The 13,245-nt window shown below is 51.8% G+C and overlaps 2 protein-coding genes and 1 long non-coding RNA gene across 14 annotated transcripts; 1 reads left to right on the top strand and 2 right to left on the bottom strand.

Moving 5' to 3' along the window:
- Positions 1 to 508: 508 nt before the first annotated feature.
- DNAJC28 (DnaJ heat shock protein family (Hsp40) member C28) lies at positions 509 to 3,466 on the bottom strand. Its single transcript, XM_045852433.1, has 2 exons — positions 3,132 to 3,466; positions 509 to 2,134 (listed from the first exon to the last, which is right to left on the bottom strand). The coding sequence occupies exon 2, from the start codon at positions 2,086 to 2,088 to the stop codon at positions 943 to 945; it is 1,146 nt and encodes a 381-aa protein (XP_045708389.1). The 5' UTR covers positions 2,089 to 2,134; positions 3,132 to 3,466; the 3' UTR covers positions 509 to 942.
- A 76-nt stretch (positions 3,467 to 3,542) lies between these two features.
- Positions 3,543 to 9,084, top strand: LOC123827978. 3 transcript variants are annotated; one of them, XR_006787400.1, is made up of 4 exons: positions 4,968 to 5,181; positions 5,754 to 5,940; positions 7,433 to 7,924; positions 8,277 to 9,084. It is a non-coding gene; the product is annotated as an uncharacterized LOC123827978 (long non-coding RNA). The 3 variants fall into 3 exon arrangements; XR_006787401.1 differs by lacking the exons at positions 4,968 to 5,181; positions 5,754 to 5,940 and adding an exon at positions 3,543 to 3,618 and having other exon boundaries at positions 8,277 to 9,081; XR_006787402.1 differs by lacking the exon at positions 5,754 to 5,940 and having other exon boundaries at positions 8,277 to 9,081.
- Positions 7,353 to 12,430, bottom strand: LOC123827976 (calcium/calmodulin-dependent protein kinase type II subunit delta-like). 10 transcript variants are annotated; one of them, XR_006787396.1, is made up of 4 exons: positions 12,359 to 12,415; positions 11,030 to 11,312; positions 10,088 to 10,155; positions 7,353 to 7,916 (listed from the first exon to the last, which is right to left on the bottom strand). XR_006787396.1 is itself a non-coding variant. In XM_045852434.1 (3 exons), exons 1-3 carry the CDS (start codon positions 11,645 to 11,647, stop codon positions 9,496 to 9,498), a joined length of 240 nt encoding a protein of 79 aa, XP_045708390.1. In that variant the 5' UTR covers positions 11,648 to 12,352; the 3' UTR covers positions 9,268 to 9,495. The 10 variants fall into 10 exon arrangements, 1 of the variants encoding a protein (XP_045708390.1); XR_006787398.1 differs by lacking the exon at positions 11,030 to 11,312 and having other exon boundaries at positions 12,359 to 12,430; XR_006787392.1 differs by lacking the exon at positions 12,359 to 12,415 and having other exon boundaries at positions 10,858 to 12,352.
- Positions 12,431 to 13,245: the final 815 nt, after the last annotated feature.

The following is a 13,245-nucleotide window of genomic DNA, read 5'->3' as shown; positions in this document are numbered from 1 at the left end:
GGGCCGATTTATGTGAACCTCACATTTCACTCTGCCTCGAGCTGAAGCCGAAAGTGCAGTCTGGTTTCCTTTGAGACAAAGTGTTATTCCCCCCAAGCCCCACTCCTGGAAAGTCTCAAAATGCACTCAGAACTCCTTAAAAAAAAAAGTGGACACGGGAGTCTATTTCTAGAACAGCTAACTCTAAATCAACCAGCTTGGCTGATCAGCTTCTGCAGCCAACGGGTCATGGAGTTAGGCGGGGAAAAGTACAAAGTACAACCCAGGTACTTGTTTTTTTTTGTTTTTTTTTTAAATTCAGGACCCACAGAGAGGCCCTTTATTAAAAAAAAGAACAGTGCTGGAACTCCACGGCTGACTTGCTGGTGGCGGCATTGCGACCCACACCGTGGCCCACCCAGAGGAGCCGCGGAGGGCCGTGACGGCCTCGGGCGTGGAAGCGCAGCGAACCGGCAAAGAACACACATCAGTTGGAGGTGTCCTCCCTACATTCCCCGCACTCCTTTAGTTTTATGACTTTTGACAATATTTATTCAGCTTGTTGATGTTGTTGGAGGGCCTGTGTTTGAAGATGGCAGATGACAACTTGGTAAATTAGAGTTTGAAACCGCACTGAGGAATTTGGGATACCCGTCACGATTCCCGGTCGGAGGAGTCCCTGCCCAAACCCATTTCACCTGGCGACTGACCAACTCTGACACGGATTAAAGTGCTTCCTCGGTTCTCTTCTCGCTCTGTTCCCAGAGTGAAGCTGGCTGGGCGTCTCTCTGACGCAGCTTCTGACGCCGTCTCCCTCACGCGGCCTGGGGGCTGGGGGCGAGCTCAGTTTGTGCAAGTGCCCAGACGCGCAGTTCTCAGGCTCCTGGGTAGCAGCACGGTCTCGGCCTCTGTGTGTGGCGTCAGTGCAGCTGAAAATGACTCGGGGCAGTACTGTTGGAAGGGTCAGATTTTAATAAATTTCCACATATTTGCCCAGTTGAAAAAACCTGTCTTGACTCCAGCTGTTTTCTCCCCTTCTCCCTGACCACTGCTATTTGGCTTTTTTGCTGTGACTTCTCCTGTTTTTATTAGGGCCTCATACGTGTCCTGGGCCCTGGCAATTTCTTTCCGTGCATCGAAGTGGACTTTTTGCCTGGTTAGCAGGGGAACGATTAAATTAAAATCATTGATTCGCTTGTTTAGTTTTCCGATGTTTTCTTCAAACTGCTCACAAACTTGGTCCCACTGTTTCTCTTCGGTTGCTGTCATGGGGTTCCCAAGTTTTTTCCTGGATGCTAAAATCGCCTCCCTGAGCTGATCGATAGTATCCTTTATTTCCTTTTGCATGAGGATCCATTCTGGCTGGTACCCGTTATCTATCAATATTCTGTTCAGGTTGTGAGTCATGGGGTCAATGTACGAACAGCCGGAAAACTTCTTCAGAGGCTTTCCCTTCCCACTGAGATTATCGAAGTCCCCTTTTGCCATTGATTCCTGAATGAGGTCCTCCACCAGGCGCTCTATTGCTTGAGTGATCTTTTGTTCTTTACTTTGCCTTACGTCTTGCACAGTTAAACTATCAGCGAAATACTGGCTGTACAGTTTCTGCTTCTGATATTCCATCACTTGCTCGGTCGCACGGTCTGCTCTAAACTGCCGATACTGCTTCTCCCGTTGGCTTGGAGGCCCAAAACCAACCCCTTCGAAACTTAAGTAGTGCCGGTGTTGGGGTGTTTTATATGTGAATTTCCCTTCCTCTTCGTCCGCCTCTTCAGCTTTACTCTGTCTGGCATTTGTTTGTTCCGTCACGTGGGAAAGCACCTTCCTGTAAGCTTCTTCGATCTTTACAAACGTTGCCGAGTCAGCAGTGGAGGAGCCGCCGTCTGGGTGGTACTGCTTGGCCAGCTTACGGAAGGACCTCCTGACGTCATCCGCAGAGCACCCTTCGTCCAGGTTCAGCAGCCTATAGTATTCTCTCATCTTCTTTCTCAGTTTGTGAGTTGACATCATCCTATTTCGCAGGACTCCAAGATATGGAAGGATTTTCATTCGATTAGGAGTCGCTGCAGCATTTGCCAGGCGGGACCTCAGGATCTGAGCCATCGTCATGTGCAAAGGGTGCCCTGGCGTACTCAGAGTTCTTCCTACCAGTGATCTATAAAATGACAACAAATACAAGGTGAAGAAAGTTACATTACCTGGTGATTTCATATTTTCGGCACTAAGAAAGCAAGCACAGGTACAACATGGGGCGGTTCTTTCCGAGGCGGCTGCCAACCTTACACTATAGTTCACTTGCGCTGGCAGGAAAATGGAAGTCGGTGATGTCTAACATGAACACATTGTGATGTAATCTGAATTCTACTCACTAGCCACAGAAGTGTAGAGCAGGCAAGTTCCTTGAGATCATCTACCCCAACCTTCTCAGTTTAAGAGAAAATGGATGCCCAGAAAGTTAAGCAGCACAACCAAGCCACGGAGCAAGGAGTCGGCAAGACGGTTAGGGTAAGGGCACAATGAGGTCTCCGTCTGCATCCCCAGCAGACGGTCAACTTCATCAGCTGTCTACCAACCATTTGTTCAGTGTTTCACCGTCCTCGTTGTCTCCTGGAGTCTTCGAGTGTCCTCCACACAGATGGAACAGAGGACATGACAAAGTAGATACCTAGTCGGCCACCAAACTGGACAGAATCAAGTCCCAAAGACTTGAAGCCCTGTAGCTTGTTAGGAAGGAGCCACGTGCTACCTGGGGGAAAACTACGATGAAAGGTGAGCCCTCCCGACAGGCTGGCTGTTACTTTCAAATGCATGGTGGAACTGAACAATAAAAATAAATGTAAAAAATAAATAAATGCATGGTAAAACTAAGTAAAAAAAATTTAATAAACGCATGGTAGAGCAGAGGAGAAAGACTTGTACACAGATAACGGCAACAATATGATGCGAGTGGTTTAATTGCGTCATTCTTGTACGAACGCTAAAACTGAGCTCCCGGGGACCCCAATTTTCTCCACAACTGGGGTCAACGGCTCTTAGAGCCGGTTGGGGATGGTGGCGTTAGCGCCAACGGCGGTCGTGGCGGGGGAGCGGGGGGGAGGAGGGAACCTGGTTAGTCCCAGCACGCGACACGCCCGGCCGGGGCCCCCACTCACCTTCACAGACTCCAGGAAGGGGGTCCGCTGAGGCCGCCCCCAAGACGCGCCTCCGCGCCTGCGTGTCACTCGCCCTTCACTCCCGGGGTCTCCACCGCGGCCGGTCCCCGTCGGACTAGGCTGGGTGCCCTTCCCCACTAGGGGACTGGAGAGGTCAAGGACGGCAAAACTGTACCTAACAGGGACAGGTGTCGTACCTCACCGGGGAGCACCAAGAATCTCAGAAGGAACTGTACCCAAGAGGACAGAGGCAGGACATTTCGGGAGGCGCCCCCCCCCAGGGGCGACCGGCTCCCCTGGGCTCCCCTGGGCTCCCCTGGGCGTCAGGTGGGCCGCTCGCTTGGGATTATGGGAGTTGTAGTTCGCCGGGGAGAGTGCTGCAAGCTCTGCTGTGCGCGTGCGCTTGCGGGGAGGAGCCTGGGAGCGTTGGGGGTGCAGCGGCAAGGTCGCGGAGGCGGGTAGGGCTCATCGCGGGGTGCGCTGAGAGGTGAGCGTTCGGGGAGGGGAAGCCCGGTCAGTTTCCCCGGACAGCCGCTTCGGAGCCTGCAGACGGGACACCAGCGCAGGGACAGCACTGGTCTACCTAACCCAGAAAGGTGTAGCCGACCAGGCTAAAACCTAGTTCTTCTTCGGTTCAGCAAGAATTCAGTGAGCAGCTCGCTTAGCCAGGCCCGTTGGTACGGGCTGCGGGCAGTTGAGGACAAAATCCAAATAGGGGTCTTCTGGCTTTAAATTCAGCCACTGACGTGGGGACTTAACTACGGTCAGCTGGTTTTAAAAAAGAGGAAGAAAAACTTGAGGCAGACCTAGGTTGTAAATTCTGTTTCTTTCATTTGCTTTGTTATCTGTAAGATGAGAGTACTGATAACTAGTAAACGTGCAGTTAGCACTTGGTTTTTGCCAGACACTGTCCAAGTGCTTTTAAATATAGTCTCGTAATCCTTACAACAGCCCTTTGAGATAAATGCTGTTGTTTCCCACATTCACCTGTGATGAAATAATGATTGCGTCAGACTCCTCGAGTTTTGGGGGTTACACAAGGTATGCGAACCACGTGGCACTGTGCTGGGCACATTAAGCAACACTATGACTGTGTCTCCTAAAAAGAGCCAGAAACAGGTACTAGTGTTCTAAGCTTCTGAGTTATAGACAAGACAATCTGTTAACCTTGTCTGTTGTAGGTGCACAGAAAAAGCTTCAAATTCTGATTCGGAGGGATTTCCTTACAAGTACACAACATAAGAGAACCCCTGTGTGAAAGAAATTAGAGTGCCTTCTAGTTGGCATCTTAAACATGGCATAAAAGAAAAAAACTCATCAATACAGTTTAAAAACCACTCATACTTGTATAGCACTTCGCATTTCACAAAGCTGTCATCACAAATCTCATTTTGATGTTTGCATCTTGATTGATTGATATAGAGAGGAAGGAAGAGAAACATCTTTTTAAAAAAGATTTTATTTATTTATTTTTAGAGAGGGAAGGGAGAAAGAGAGAGAGAGAAACATCAATGTGCGGTTGCTGGGGGGTCATGTCCTGCAACCCAGGCATGTACCCTGGCTGGGAATCGAACCTGGGACACTTTGGTTCCCAGCCCGCGCTCAATCCACTGAGCTACGCCAGCCAGGGCTAGAAACATCTTTTTTATAAAAGATTTTAAGATTTTAAGATTTTTATAAAATTTTTTAAATTTATTTTTAGAGGGGAAAGGAGAGAGGGAGAGAAATATTAATGTGCAGTTGCTTCTCATGCGCCCCCTACTGGGGACCTGGCCCACAACCGAGGCACATGCCCTGACTGGGAATTGAACCAGCAACCATTTGGTTCTCAGGCCAGCACTCAATCCACTGAGCCACACCAGCCAGAGCAGAAACATCTTTTTTTGTTGTTGCACTTACTCACTCATTGGTTGCTGCTTGTGCGGGCCCTGACCTGGGCTGGAACTGGAAACCTTGGCGCGTGGGGAGGATGCACCAGCCAACTGAGCTGAGCCGCCCGGCCAGGGCTGGTGTTTGCGTCTCATGAGTGACCGCGCTTCAGTCTGAGGAGGTGAGGACTCGGTTACATCGGTCACTGGCAAAGCTGGGCCTAGAACTGTCAGTCCGCTTCTCTTTCAGAGGGTCAGTCTTACAGTTTGGTTCCGTACAGTAGAGAGGGTGAGTTGGAGTTGGTGGCGTTATCTGTATAGAGCACTTTCAGCTGCAAAATGTACACTAACCCACTGATGTGGGGGATTATTTTCCTCGTGTATAAGAAATGTGGATCTAGGCAGTTCCTGGTATTGATTCAGCTACCAAGAGTTGCTACATTGCTTTACCCTTCTCTCTTTCTCCATATAGGTACTTTTAATATAAGAATTCTTTAAAAGTACTTCAGTATTTCCTCAAAACAAGAACATTCTGTTATATCACCATAACATACCCCATTCAGCAGATTTAACAGGCATAATATTATTTAATGTATAGGTTTTTTTTAAAGATTATTTTTTTATTTATTTTTAGAGAGGGAAGGGAGGGAGAAAGAGAGAGAGAAACATCAATGTGCAGTTGCTGGGGGCCGTGGCCTGCAACCCAGGCATGTACCCTGAGTGGGAATTGAACCTGCGACACTTTGGTTCGCAGCCCGGTGCTCAATCCACTGAGCTGCGCCAGCCAGGGCGGGTCTGTGGTTTTCAAACAGGCTCCACCAGCCACGTGGGAGGGAGGACAAGGGCCCGGAGCCCCTCTCCAACATCCCGCCCCTGCAGAGTGTGCGTGTTTTTAAACCACTGGAATATCCTTCTTGAGGAAGCGCTACTGAGTCATTCAAGTAAGTTGGAAACATTCCTTTTATACTCTCAAATTAATTCACTTAAAATAATACTTAATATACAAATGCAAGCCATCATGTCATCAGACATGGAGTACCCGATCTGCCGATGCGGATGACCGCATCTGGTGTCTCCAGAGAAGTGACGGTCTAGAACACGGTACCGTTCACGGAGCCCAGGTCCGTCTCGCAAGACCGTCTCGGACGGCACGAGGGTGAGGAAGGTGAGGGTGGGGAAGGCGGCCCCGACCCCGGACATACCGTGTCCCCTACTTGTTCCGGGCGGCGAGTGCGCATCCAGGGCGCTCGAGGCGCTCATTTTTCCCTCCCCCGCCCCACTTCGGCCCAGTCTCACCCATCACCAGAGAGGGGACACGACTGAAATGCTTCCAGGTTGTGGGCTCCCAAGTTCTATCATGCGACTGTTGATTTAAAAAAGAAAACACTTCAAAGCTTATTGGGAAGAAACGTGTCTTTACATCACCCTCTGCCTGTCTTCTTCCCCACGACATGCCTCTCTAGAGGTTACCTCTCCTCTCGCTGACACAGGTGGAGGCGGGCATTCCCAACTGGGAGTATAGAACGCTTTCAAAAGAGAGTTTCCCCAAACATCTCTGTCTCCTGAGGGGAGATGTGGAAGCCAGGTTCCCGCGTGGGGGGTGTGTGGGGAAGCAGGTACAGATGGACAGGCAGTTAGGGCCAGCACTGGCGCCGGCGCTGTGCTCCTCTCTGTGGGGACTCCTCTGCGGCCGGCCGGACAGTCAGGAGCTGGGCCCGCACACGGGCGCAGGGGAGCAGCGGGCCCTTCCGCTGTCCTGATAGACCTGGGCCCCAGATGGGGCGGAGGGGGCGGGGGGCACGGGAGCAGTGTTGCTGGTGGGAACATAAAATGTGGCAGCCACTGTGGAGAAGTTTGATGAACCCCCCATGAGTTAAAATAGAATTGGCACAGCACCCCAACGCCACCTGCAGGGACACACCCAAGAACAATGGAGCACAGAACATTACACGCTGATGTTCACAGCAGCACTGTCCATCACAGCCAAAGAACGTGACACAGCGTCGTGTCTGTCAGCGGACGACTGGATAAACCCAGTGTACTGTAGGGACGGGACGGGGATGGGCGGTGACCCGCCTAACGGACACAAGGCCTGCTTCAGGGCAATGAAAATGTTCCAGAACCAGACAGTGGTGATGGCTGCACAGCGCCGTGAATGCACCAAAACTCACCACCAATCAACTTCATGTCATGCGTAATTTACTGTCGCAGAAAAGCTAGTTAGCCGTAAGTCCGTCTTCTTGAGCCTGAACACATTGTCACCTCTGGATATTAGTGCTACAGGAACGTTAGCAAAGAAAATACTAACCTTTAGTGATTTAGGGATAAGGATATTGATAGTCACAGTAATGAATAAGTTTTCTAGAAATTTAATGCATCATGACCCACTATATGTATAAAGAAATAAAATACTGTGTTTTTTTCCTTCTAAAGAGTATTCTTGCTTCTTGGCCAAGACAATTCCATCCAGATGCCAAAGTTCTGAAGTGTGACTTAATCTGAACCATCGCGCTCTCCGTACATGAGCGGCCCCAGCTGATGCAGGAGCCTTCTGGGATGGACCGGCCCTTCCTCCGCTCTGGACGCTGCAGCTCAGAGCCGTCTGGTGACTGGCCCACTGCCGCCCAGCCTGCCTCACCCCGAGCGGCCCAGGGCTCAGATTTCAGAAAGCAGGTTCTCTGACTCTTTACAGTCTACTTCCCCTTGCTGTGTCACTGCCCGAGAAGGAGCAGTGTCCACGGACCGTCCTTATGGGGAGGAACAGCTTACACACGTGTTCACATCGCAAACTGGCTGCTGCCGTCTTCGTCTGGAGGGACTGTCCTGCATGTCTGTTTACATATTTTACGTAGTGTAATCTTCTCTCCCCTTTTTCATCTTCAGATCAGCAGAACTCAGAGAAAACTGGATTTCCTTCCTTCAGAGGTAAACACTGTGTCAGTACATACACATTTTAAATCTTTTTTTTAAACCTTGTTTCTTTTTTTTTAAAGATTTTTATTTATTTATTTCTAGAGAGGGAAGGGAGGGAGGGAGGGAGAGATAGAGATAGAGAGAGATAGAGAGAGAGAGAGAGAGAGAGAGAGAGAGAGAGAGAGAGAGAAACATCAATGTGCGGTTGCTGGGGGTTATGGCCTGCAACCCAGGAATGTACCCTGGCTGGGAATTGAACCTGGGACACTTTGGTTCCCAGCCCGCGCTCAATCCACTGAGCTACGCCAGCCAGGGCCACATTTTAAATCTTTAACCCCTAACGAAAGAACGCGGATCTCTGCAGAGCAGTGGCCCCACACCATCTCCCTCTTCTCAGCGGAAGCCCACAGACTACTCTGCTCACACGGAGCTGCCTGCTCCCACGGACCCTGGCTGCTCCTGCACGTGATGCGCTCAGACGGACAGGCACGTCTGCTTGTACGAGGACGTTCTGGTCTCACTCCCATCTCTCCCTCTCCCGCCTCTGCAGGAGAGCCTCAGTCATCCCCAACACCCGAAACATTTCCCTGCAGGCAGGTTCAACTCCCTAACGCGCGCGGTGCAGACTGCGCGGTAAGGAGGTGACGAGCAGGTGATGAGCCTGCCAGGAGCTGCGGGAGGGGCTGCGGGAGGAGCCCCGCAGGCTGGAGAAGACCCCTCGGGCAGAGCAGAAGGAACCTGCTGGTGCGTGTCAGAGGACGGAGGGTCTGCCTTCTCGGCACGCATCAGGTGGGTTGCGAGGGGTGGCGCCAGGTCTGGAAACAGCGAAGGGAAGCACGACTTTCCGGCTTCGAGAGACATCTGGGGTGGCGCCGGCTCTGGAGGAAGCGTGACCCCTCTGGCGATGGACGTGCCCAAGTGCACGGGAAGAAACCGTACCAGCACCAAAAGAGTTGGGCCCCATTTACATTGTTTTCAAAACTAATTTGCCATTCACAGTTTAGCAACTCCTCCCCGTAGAAAACCTTCCTTCGGTGAAGACGTGGTAAGGAGACCAGGTGCTTCCCAGGGTTCCTCCGCGCTCCTCTTCCCCCGCCCTGCCCGAGCACAGAGACTCCTCGGAATCACAGCCCCCCACCCCCACCCCCACCCCCACCCAAAGAGTACACCAACTCGCCAGCCTAAACCTGAGGTCCACGTTAAACTGGAATTTGCAACAAATACAGAAAAAAATCATGGAAGAGAATAACACCAGGGCCCTGAGCAGCAGCACTTTTAGAAGACAAATTAAACCCTAATAAGAACTTCTAATCACATTACCTAAAGCAAAATAAATCAGGTCATTGACATGGGTGTATGTTATGGCATTTCGTTCCTTTTTATCTCTTCTTTTTTTTCCCATTAAATCACAAATTCCCAAGGAAATACCTTGGACACGTGCTCACAATAACTGGGATGCCCGACATTTCAGCAGAAGTATTTTTGCATGAGTTGAAAGAAGTGACAAGAGTGCAGTGAGGGCCCTCCAAGTTTTTTGCTCATGTCAACAGCTATTGCACGAGCATGAATTATCTCTCAGGTGACTAAGCATGTGCAAAACGCACTCCAGGTCCGTGAGCAATCTCCGCGCGGCAGGCCGAGTGAAGAAGGTCCGAACTGCACGCGGGAACATCGACATCAGCTGAGCTTCCTGGAACATAGCAGTCAGGCTTGCCTCCCAAAGCCATCAGTGTTACATGTACCTTGATGCCTTAGGTTCAAGTGTAACTACAGCCGAAATACATGATTCACCCGAGCTCTGACCTAGTTTTCCTCTCAAAAGCAAAAGGGAATGACAGTTATGAGACTCACACTTTCCGTTCCAGGGTTTTTCTGGAAGTTATTTCAGAGTAGAGCTAAAGGCAAAAGGCACTCAGTGACATTTACTTGCTTTATAATGATAGTTACTTATGTTATTGCTCATATAACAAATTTTATAACAATTTGTTAAATTATATTTGTTCATTTATTTTGAAACTGTGCAGACCAAGAGGCATTCAGATGGAACCAATCTCCACATGTAACACACTACCCAAGTCTATCATTCAGTTAGAACTCTCTGATGTACTTACAGGAGAACCGACAGTGGGCAGGAGAAATACAAAACCAACATCTCACTCAGTTGAAAACACCTACCCCTGGCAGAAAGCTTCTTGCTGTTGATGGTTTCGGCAGCGTATTCTTGACCAGTAGGTTTATTTCCCCTGAAAATAAAAAATTACCAGGTCATCAATATAAGCAGCCCTGATAGTCTATTTAAAAATAACAATTTGAATATTTTTATTGCATTTAGTACATTTCCAAATACCAGTGCACTACAGTAATATCCAAAAAAAATGACCAACTCTTCCTGGAAACCCAAATATTTCTAACTGCTGAGAAATAAAAGTAAGCTTTATTTAATTGGGAGTACACATTATTAATTAAAAAAAATGCAAGGGACTGTCAATTATGAGGCTCTTGTTTGCATGTGAAAGCTGAGGACATTTCACAATTCACACAGAACCAAATGCAGAAAAAATCCTGCAAAGAGCAGAACTGAGGAAGAGCAGCAAAAACCTGCTATTTATTTTATTATAGTTTTTAAAGGTCTTATTTATTTTTAGAGAGGCTGGAGGGAGAAAGGAGGGAAAGAAACAACAATGTGTGGTTGCCCTACACAAGCCCCCTACTGGGGACCTGGCCTGCAACCCAGGCATGTGCCCTGACTGGGAATCGAACTAGCAACCCTTTGTTTTGCAGGCCTGCACTCAATCCACTGAGCCCCACCAGCCACGGTATTTTGGTAGGAAAAATAAATAAATGTGGCTACAAGTAAGTAAATATGGCGATTGTTTTCATTAAAATATAAATATTGGGAACATTTGTGTGATTTAACAAATCGTGGTATGGCGATTTCTCTGTACCCTATTTTGGGCTGGGGGAGAGGAGAGATTTGAATTAAGCTGCTCTTCTGACATATTCTCCGTTTTGACAGCAAGCCATGCATAAACATATAAAGACAGAATGTTCATTCCATTTAGAAGATGTTTCCTTTTCCCTTCATTCAGCTGCATAAAACACCATCATACACCGCACCCTTTCAGCAATGATAGTGGAAACGGGCAGAGGATTGGGTTTGGGTCAGACGCTGCATAAATCGTATCATCAGCCGCCCGGTCGCTCCAGGTTCCCCGCGCACCATCAGACCCTCAGCAGGTCTCCATGCACGGGCTTCAGCAGGTCCCCGTTCGCTGCCGGCACGTGTCCGGCGGTCCTACAGGTTCGCGCACCGCTAGGCCGCCCTGGGGGTTCCCCGGTGTCCAAAAGGCTCTCCCGTTGAGCGTGAATCCTCCGGGGAAGAAGCGGAGGCGTGGGAGCCCTGGGAGGGAATGACGAGCAGGTCACCCGAGCTATGGGTGACAGGGACGCGGGCAGAGTCGAGCAGGTCTGAACGGCCCCTCTCTGGACGTGCAACTCTGGGCATCAGTAACACGGCAACGCAGGGACCGCGCGACCCTTCCGCGCACGGTCGCCGCGGACTCCGGAGGCATCTCCGCTTACAGAAACCGGTCTACGCTGCGGCCACACAGGCTCTCGGGGTGACGGGGGCGGACGCGTGCAGGACCATTCCCCCGAGCGCCGCGCTTACTTCCCGAGCTCCTCAAAGAGCTGGTACTCGTCCGTGAACCGGGTGCAGGTGGTGGTGGTGACCATCCTGGAGCCAGACTGTCCCCGGGGCCCTCTCGCTGTCAGCGTCCGAGCGTGGCCGGCCGCGGGGATCGCGAGCGGCTGGGTGACCGCGGAGGGTCCCTGCTCCTGCGCTCGGCCCAGCCGCCCTTCTAGACGCTGCACGTCTCTTCCAGCGCCCCTCCCAGACGCGGGAGCAGAACGCTCAGAACCGCGCCGGGAAATGGCAAACAGCCGGCGCGGGCGAACCGCGAGCAGCCTGCAGCTGCAAAGACCCGCCGACCTAGCAGCCCGCGGGAAGGACGACAATTCTAGCCAGCCCAGCCGCAGACCCCAGACTCGCGTGGGGGCGGGGCTCCAGCCAAAGGGGCGGGGCCTGGCCTTCGGGCGGGGCGGAAAGTGGGGCAAGGCGTGAAGGCGGGCCCAACGAGGCAGGCTCCCCTGGACCGACAGCCTCCCGCTTGGCGGCGGACCGGCAGGCCCCCGGCGACCCCAGCCCGTCCCCTCGAGGGTCTCAGGCACGTCTGCGTGGGGAGACGCGGGACGGACCGCCCGGGCTGCGGCCCCTCAGCACCGGCGACCCCGCGGGGCCGCGCCTCCGTTCCGCAGGACAGCCCCTGGTGCCCACCTCCCCGCCTCTTCCAGGCCTGGGTGCTCCCACTCGCGCAACCCCCAGAGGCGTCGGCTTAGGCCACCGCGTTAACTGAACGGAAGCAAAACAACGCCCATCGACCACACCTCTGCCCCTGAGGGACTTTGGGTCAGCTCCGCAAGTTCCGGGAGGAAGGAGGTTCTCGCGACGTTTCCGCGCTGTCGGCGGGGCGGGGCCTCTGCGAGGCCGGGCGTTAGTCACGCGACCCGTGGCCTGACGTCACCCCACCACGTGACCTCGCTTTGCCCCGACCCGCTGAGCCTTGGAAGGAGAATCTGCAAGGCTTGCTTGCGGGCGGGTCCCGGTCCGTGGCGGTTGGTGCCGCGAGTGCCCCGCGTGAGTGCTGTGCGGACACACCGGCCTGCCGGCTAGCGTGCGTGCCACTGCTTACAGTAAAAACGAGAAAAATAATCACGCACCACACTAAAAATGAATTACGATCGCTAAAACCACCCGGGCCTGCCCTCCGATCCTGGGTGTGGGTGTGTGGCGGAAAAAGGGGCCCCGTGCGAAACCCGACCAGCTCGGGCAGGCCTGCGCGGGAGCCTTGCAGACCCGGAGACCTGGAGTGGGCGCACAGGAGGGTCTGAAATTAAAACTGTCTAAACTTGAATCAGTTCATGGCGGGCAGTCAGGCCCCGGGCAGGTATCTTTATGGACAAAAAGGTTCGTCTTTACCTTAGCTGAGCTTGTTTTACTGTCATTTTGCATGTAGGGCAACATACCTTTGGGCCATGAGACGGCCCAGCGCACATCTCCCACCAGAGCAGGGGACCTTAGAGCCTCCTCTTCCTCACGGCTTTCCAGGTAAAGATTTAGCACCAGAACAGTACATTTCAGTAGCGTGTAACACTGCTGGAGAACCATCTAGTCTGAGAGGATTGGTTTTAAGGCACATCTGACTCCCAAGACAGCAATGCAGTGAGGTGTTAGGGTGCGAAGCCCACCACTCAAGGATGCCCCTGAGTGACCC

The sequence above is a fragment of the Phyllostomus hastatus genome, unplaced genomic scaffold (assembly GCF_019186645.2).
Source record: "Phyllostomus hastatus isolate PE091 unplaced genomic scaffold, TTU_PhHast_1.1 phas_contig_948, whole genome shotgun sequence".
In the NCBI taxonomy this organism is placed as follows: Eukaryota; Metazoa; Chordata; class Mammalia; order Chiroptera; family Phyllostomidae; genus Phyllostomus; species Phyllostomus hastatus.
Note: the sequence above shows the minus strand (reverse complement) of the source record. Positions and strands in the feature narration are given on the sequence as shown.

Excerpts from the sequence above, each read along its gene's own strand:
- DNAJC28 (XM_045852433.1), bottom strand. The coding sequence starts at position 2,088 with ATGACGATGGCTCAGATCCTGAGGTCCCGCCTGGCAAATGCTGCAGCG.
- LOC123827976 (XM_045852434.1), bottom strand. The coding sequence starts at position 11,647 with ATGGTCACCACCACCACCTGCACCCGGTTCACGGACGAGTACCAGCTC. Across the intron at positions 10,156-11,582 it reads CTCTTTGAGGAGCTCGGGAA|GGGAAATAAACCTACTGGTC; the intron begins GTAAGCGCGGCG and ends TTTTATTTTCAG. Across the intron at positions 9,603-10,087 it reads CAAGAAGCTTTCTGCCAGGG|GAAGCTCAGCTGATGTCGAT; the intron begins GTAGGTGTTTTC and ends GCTATGTTCCAG.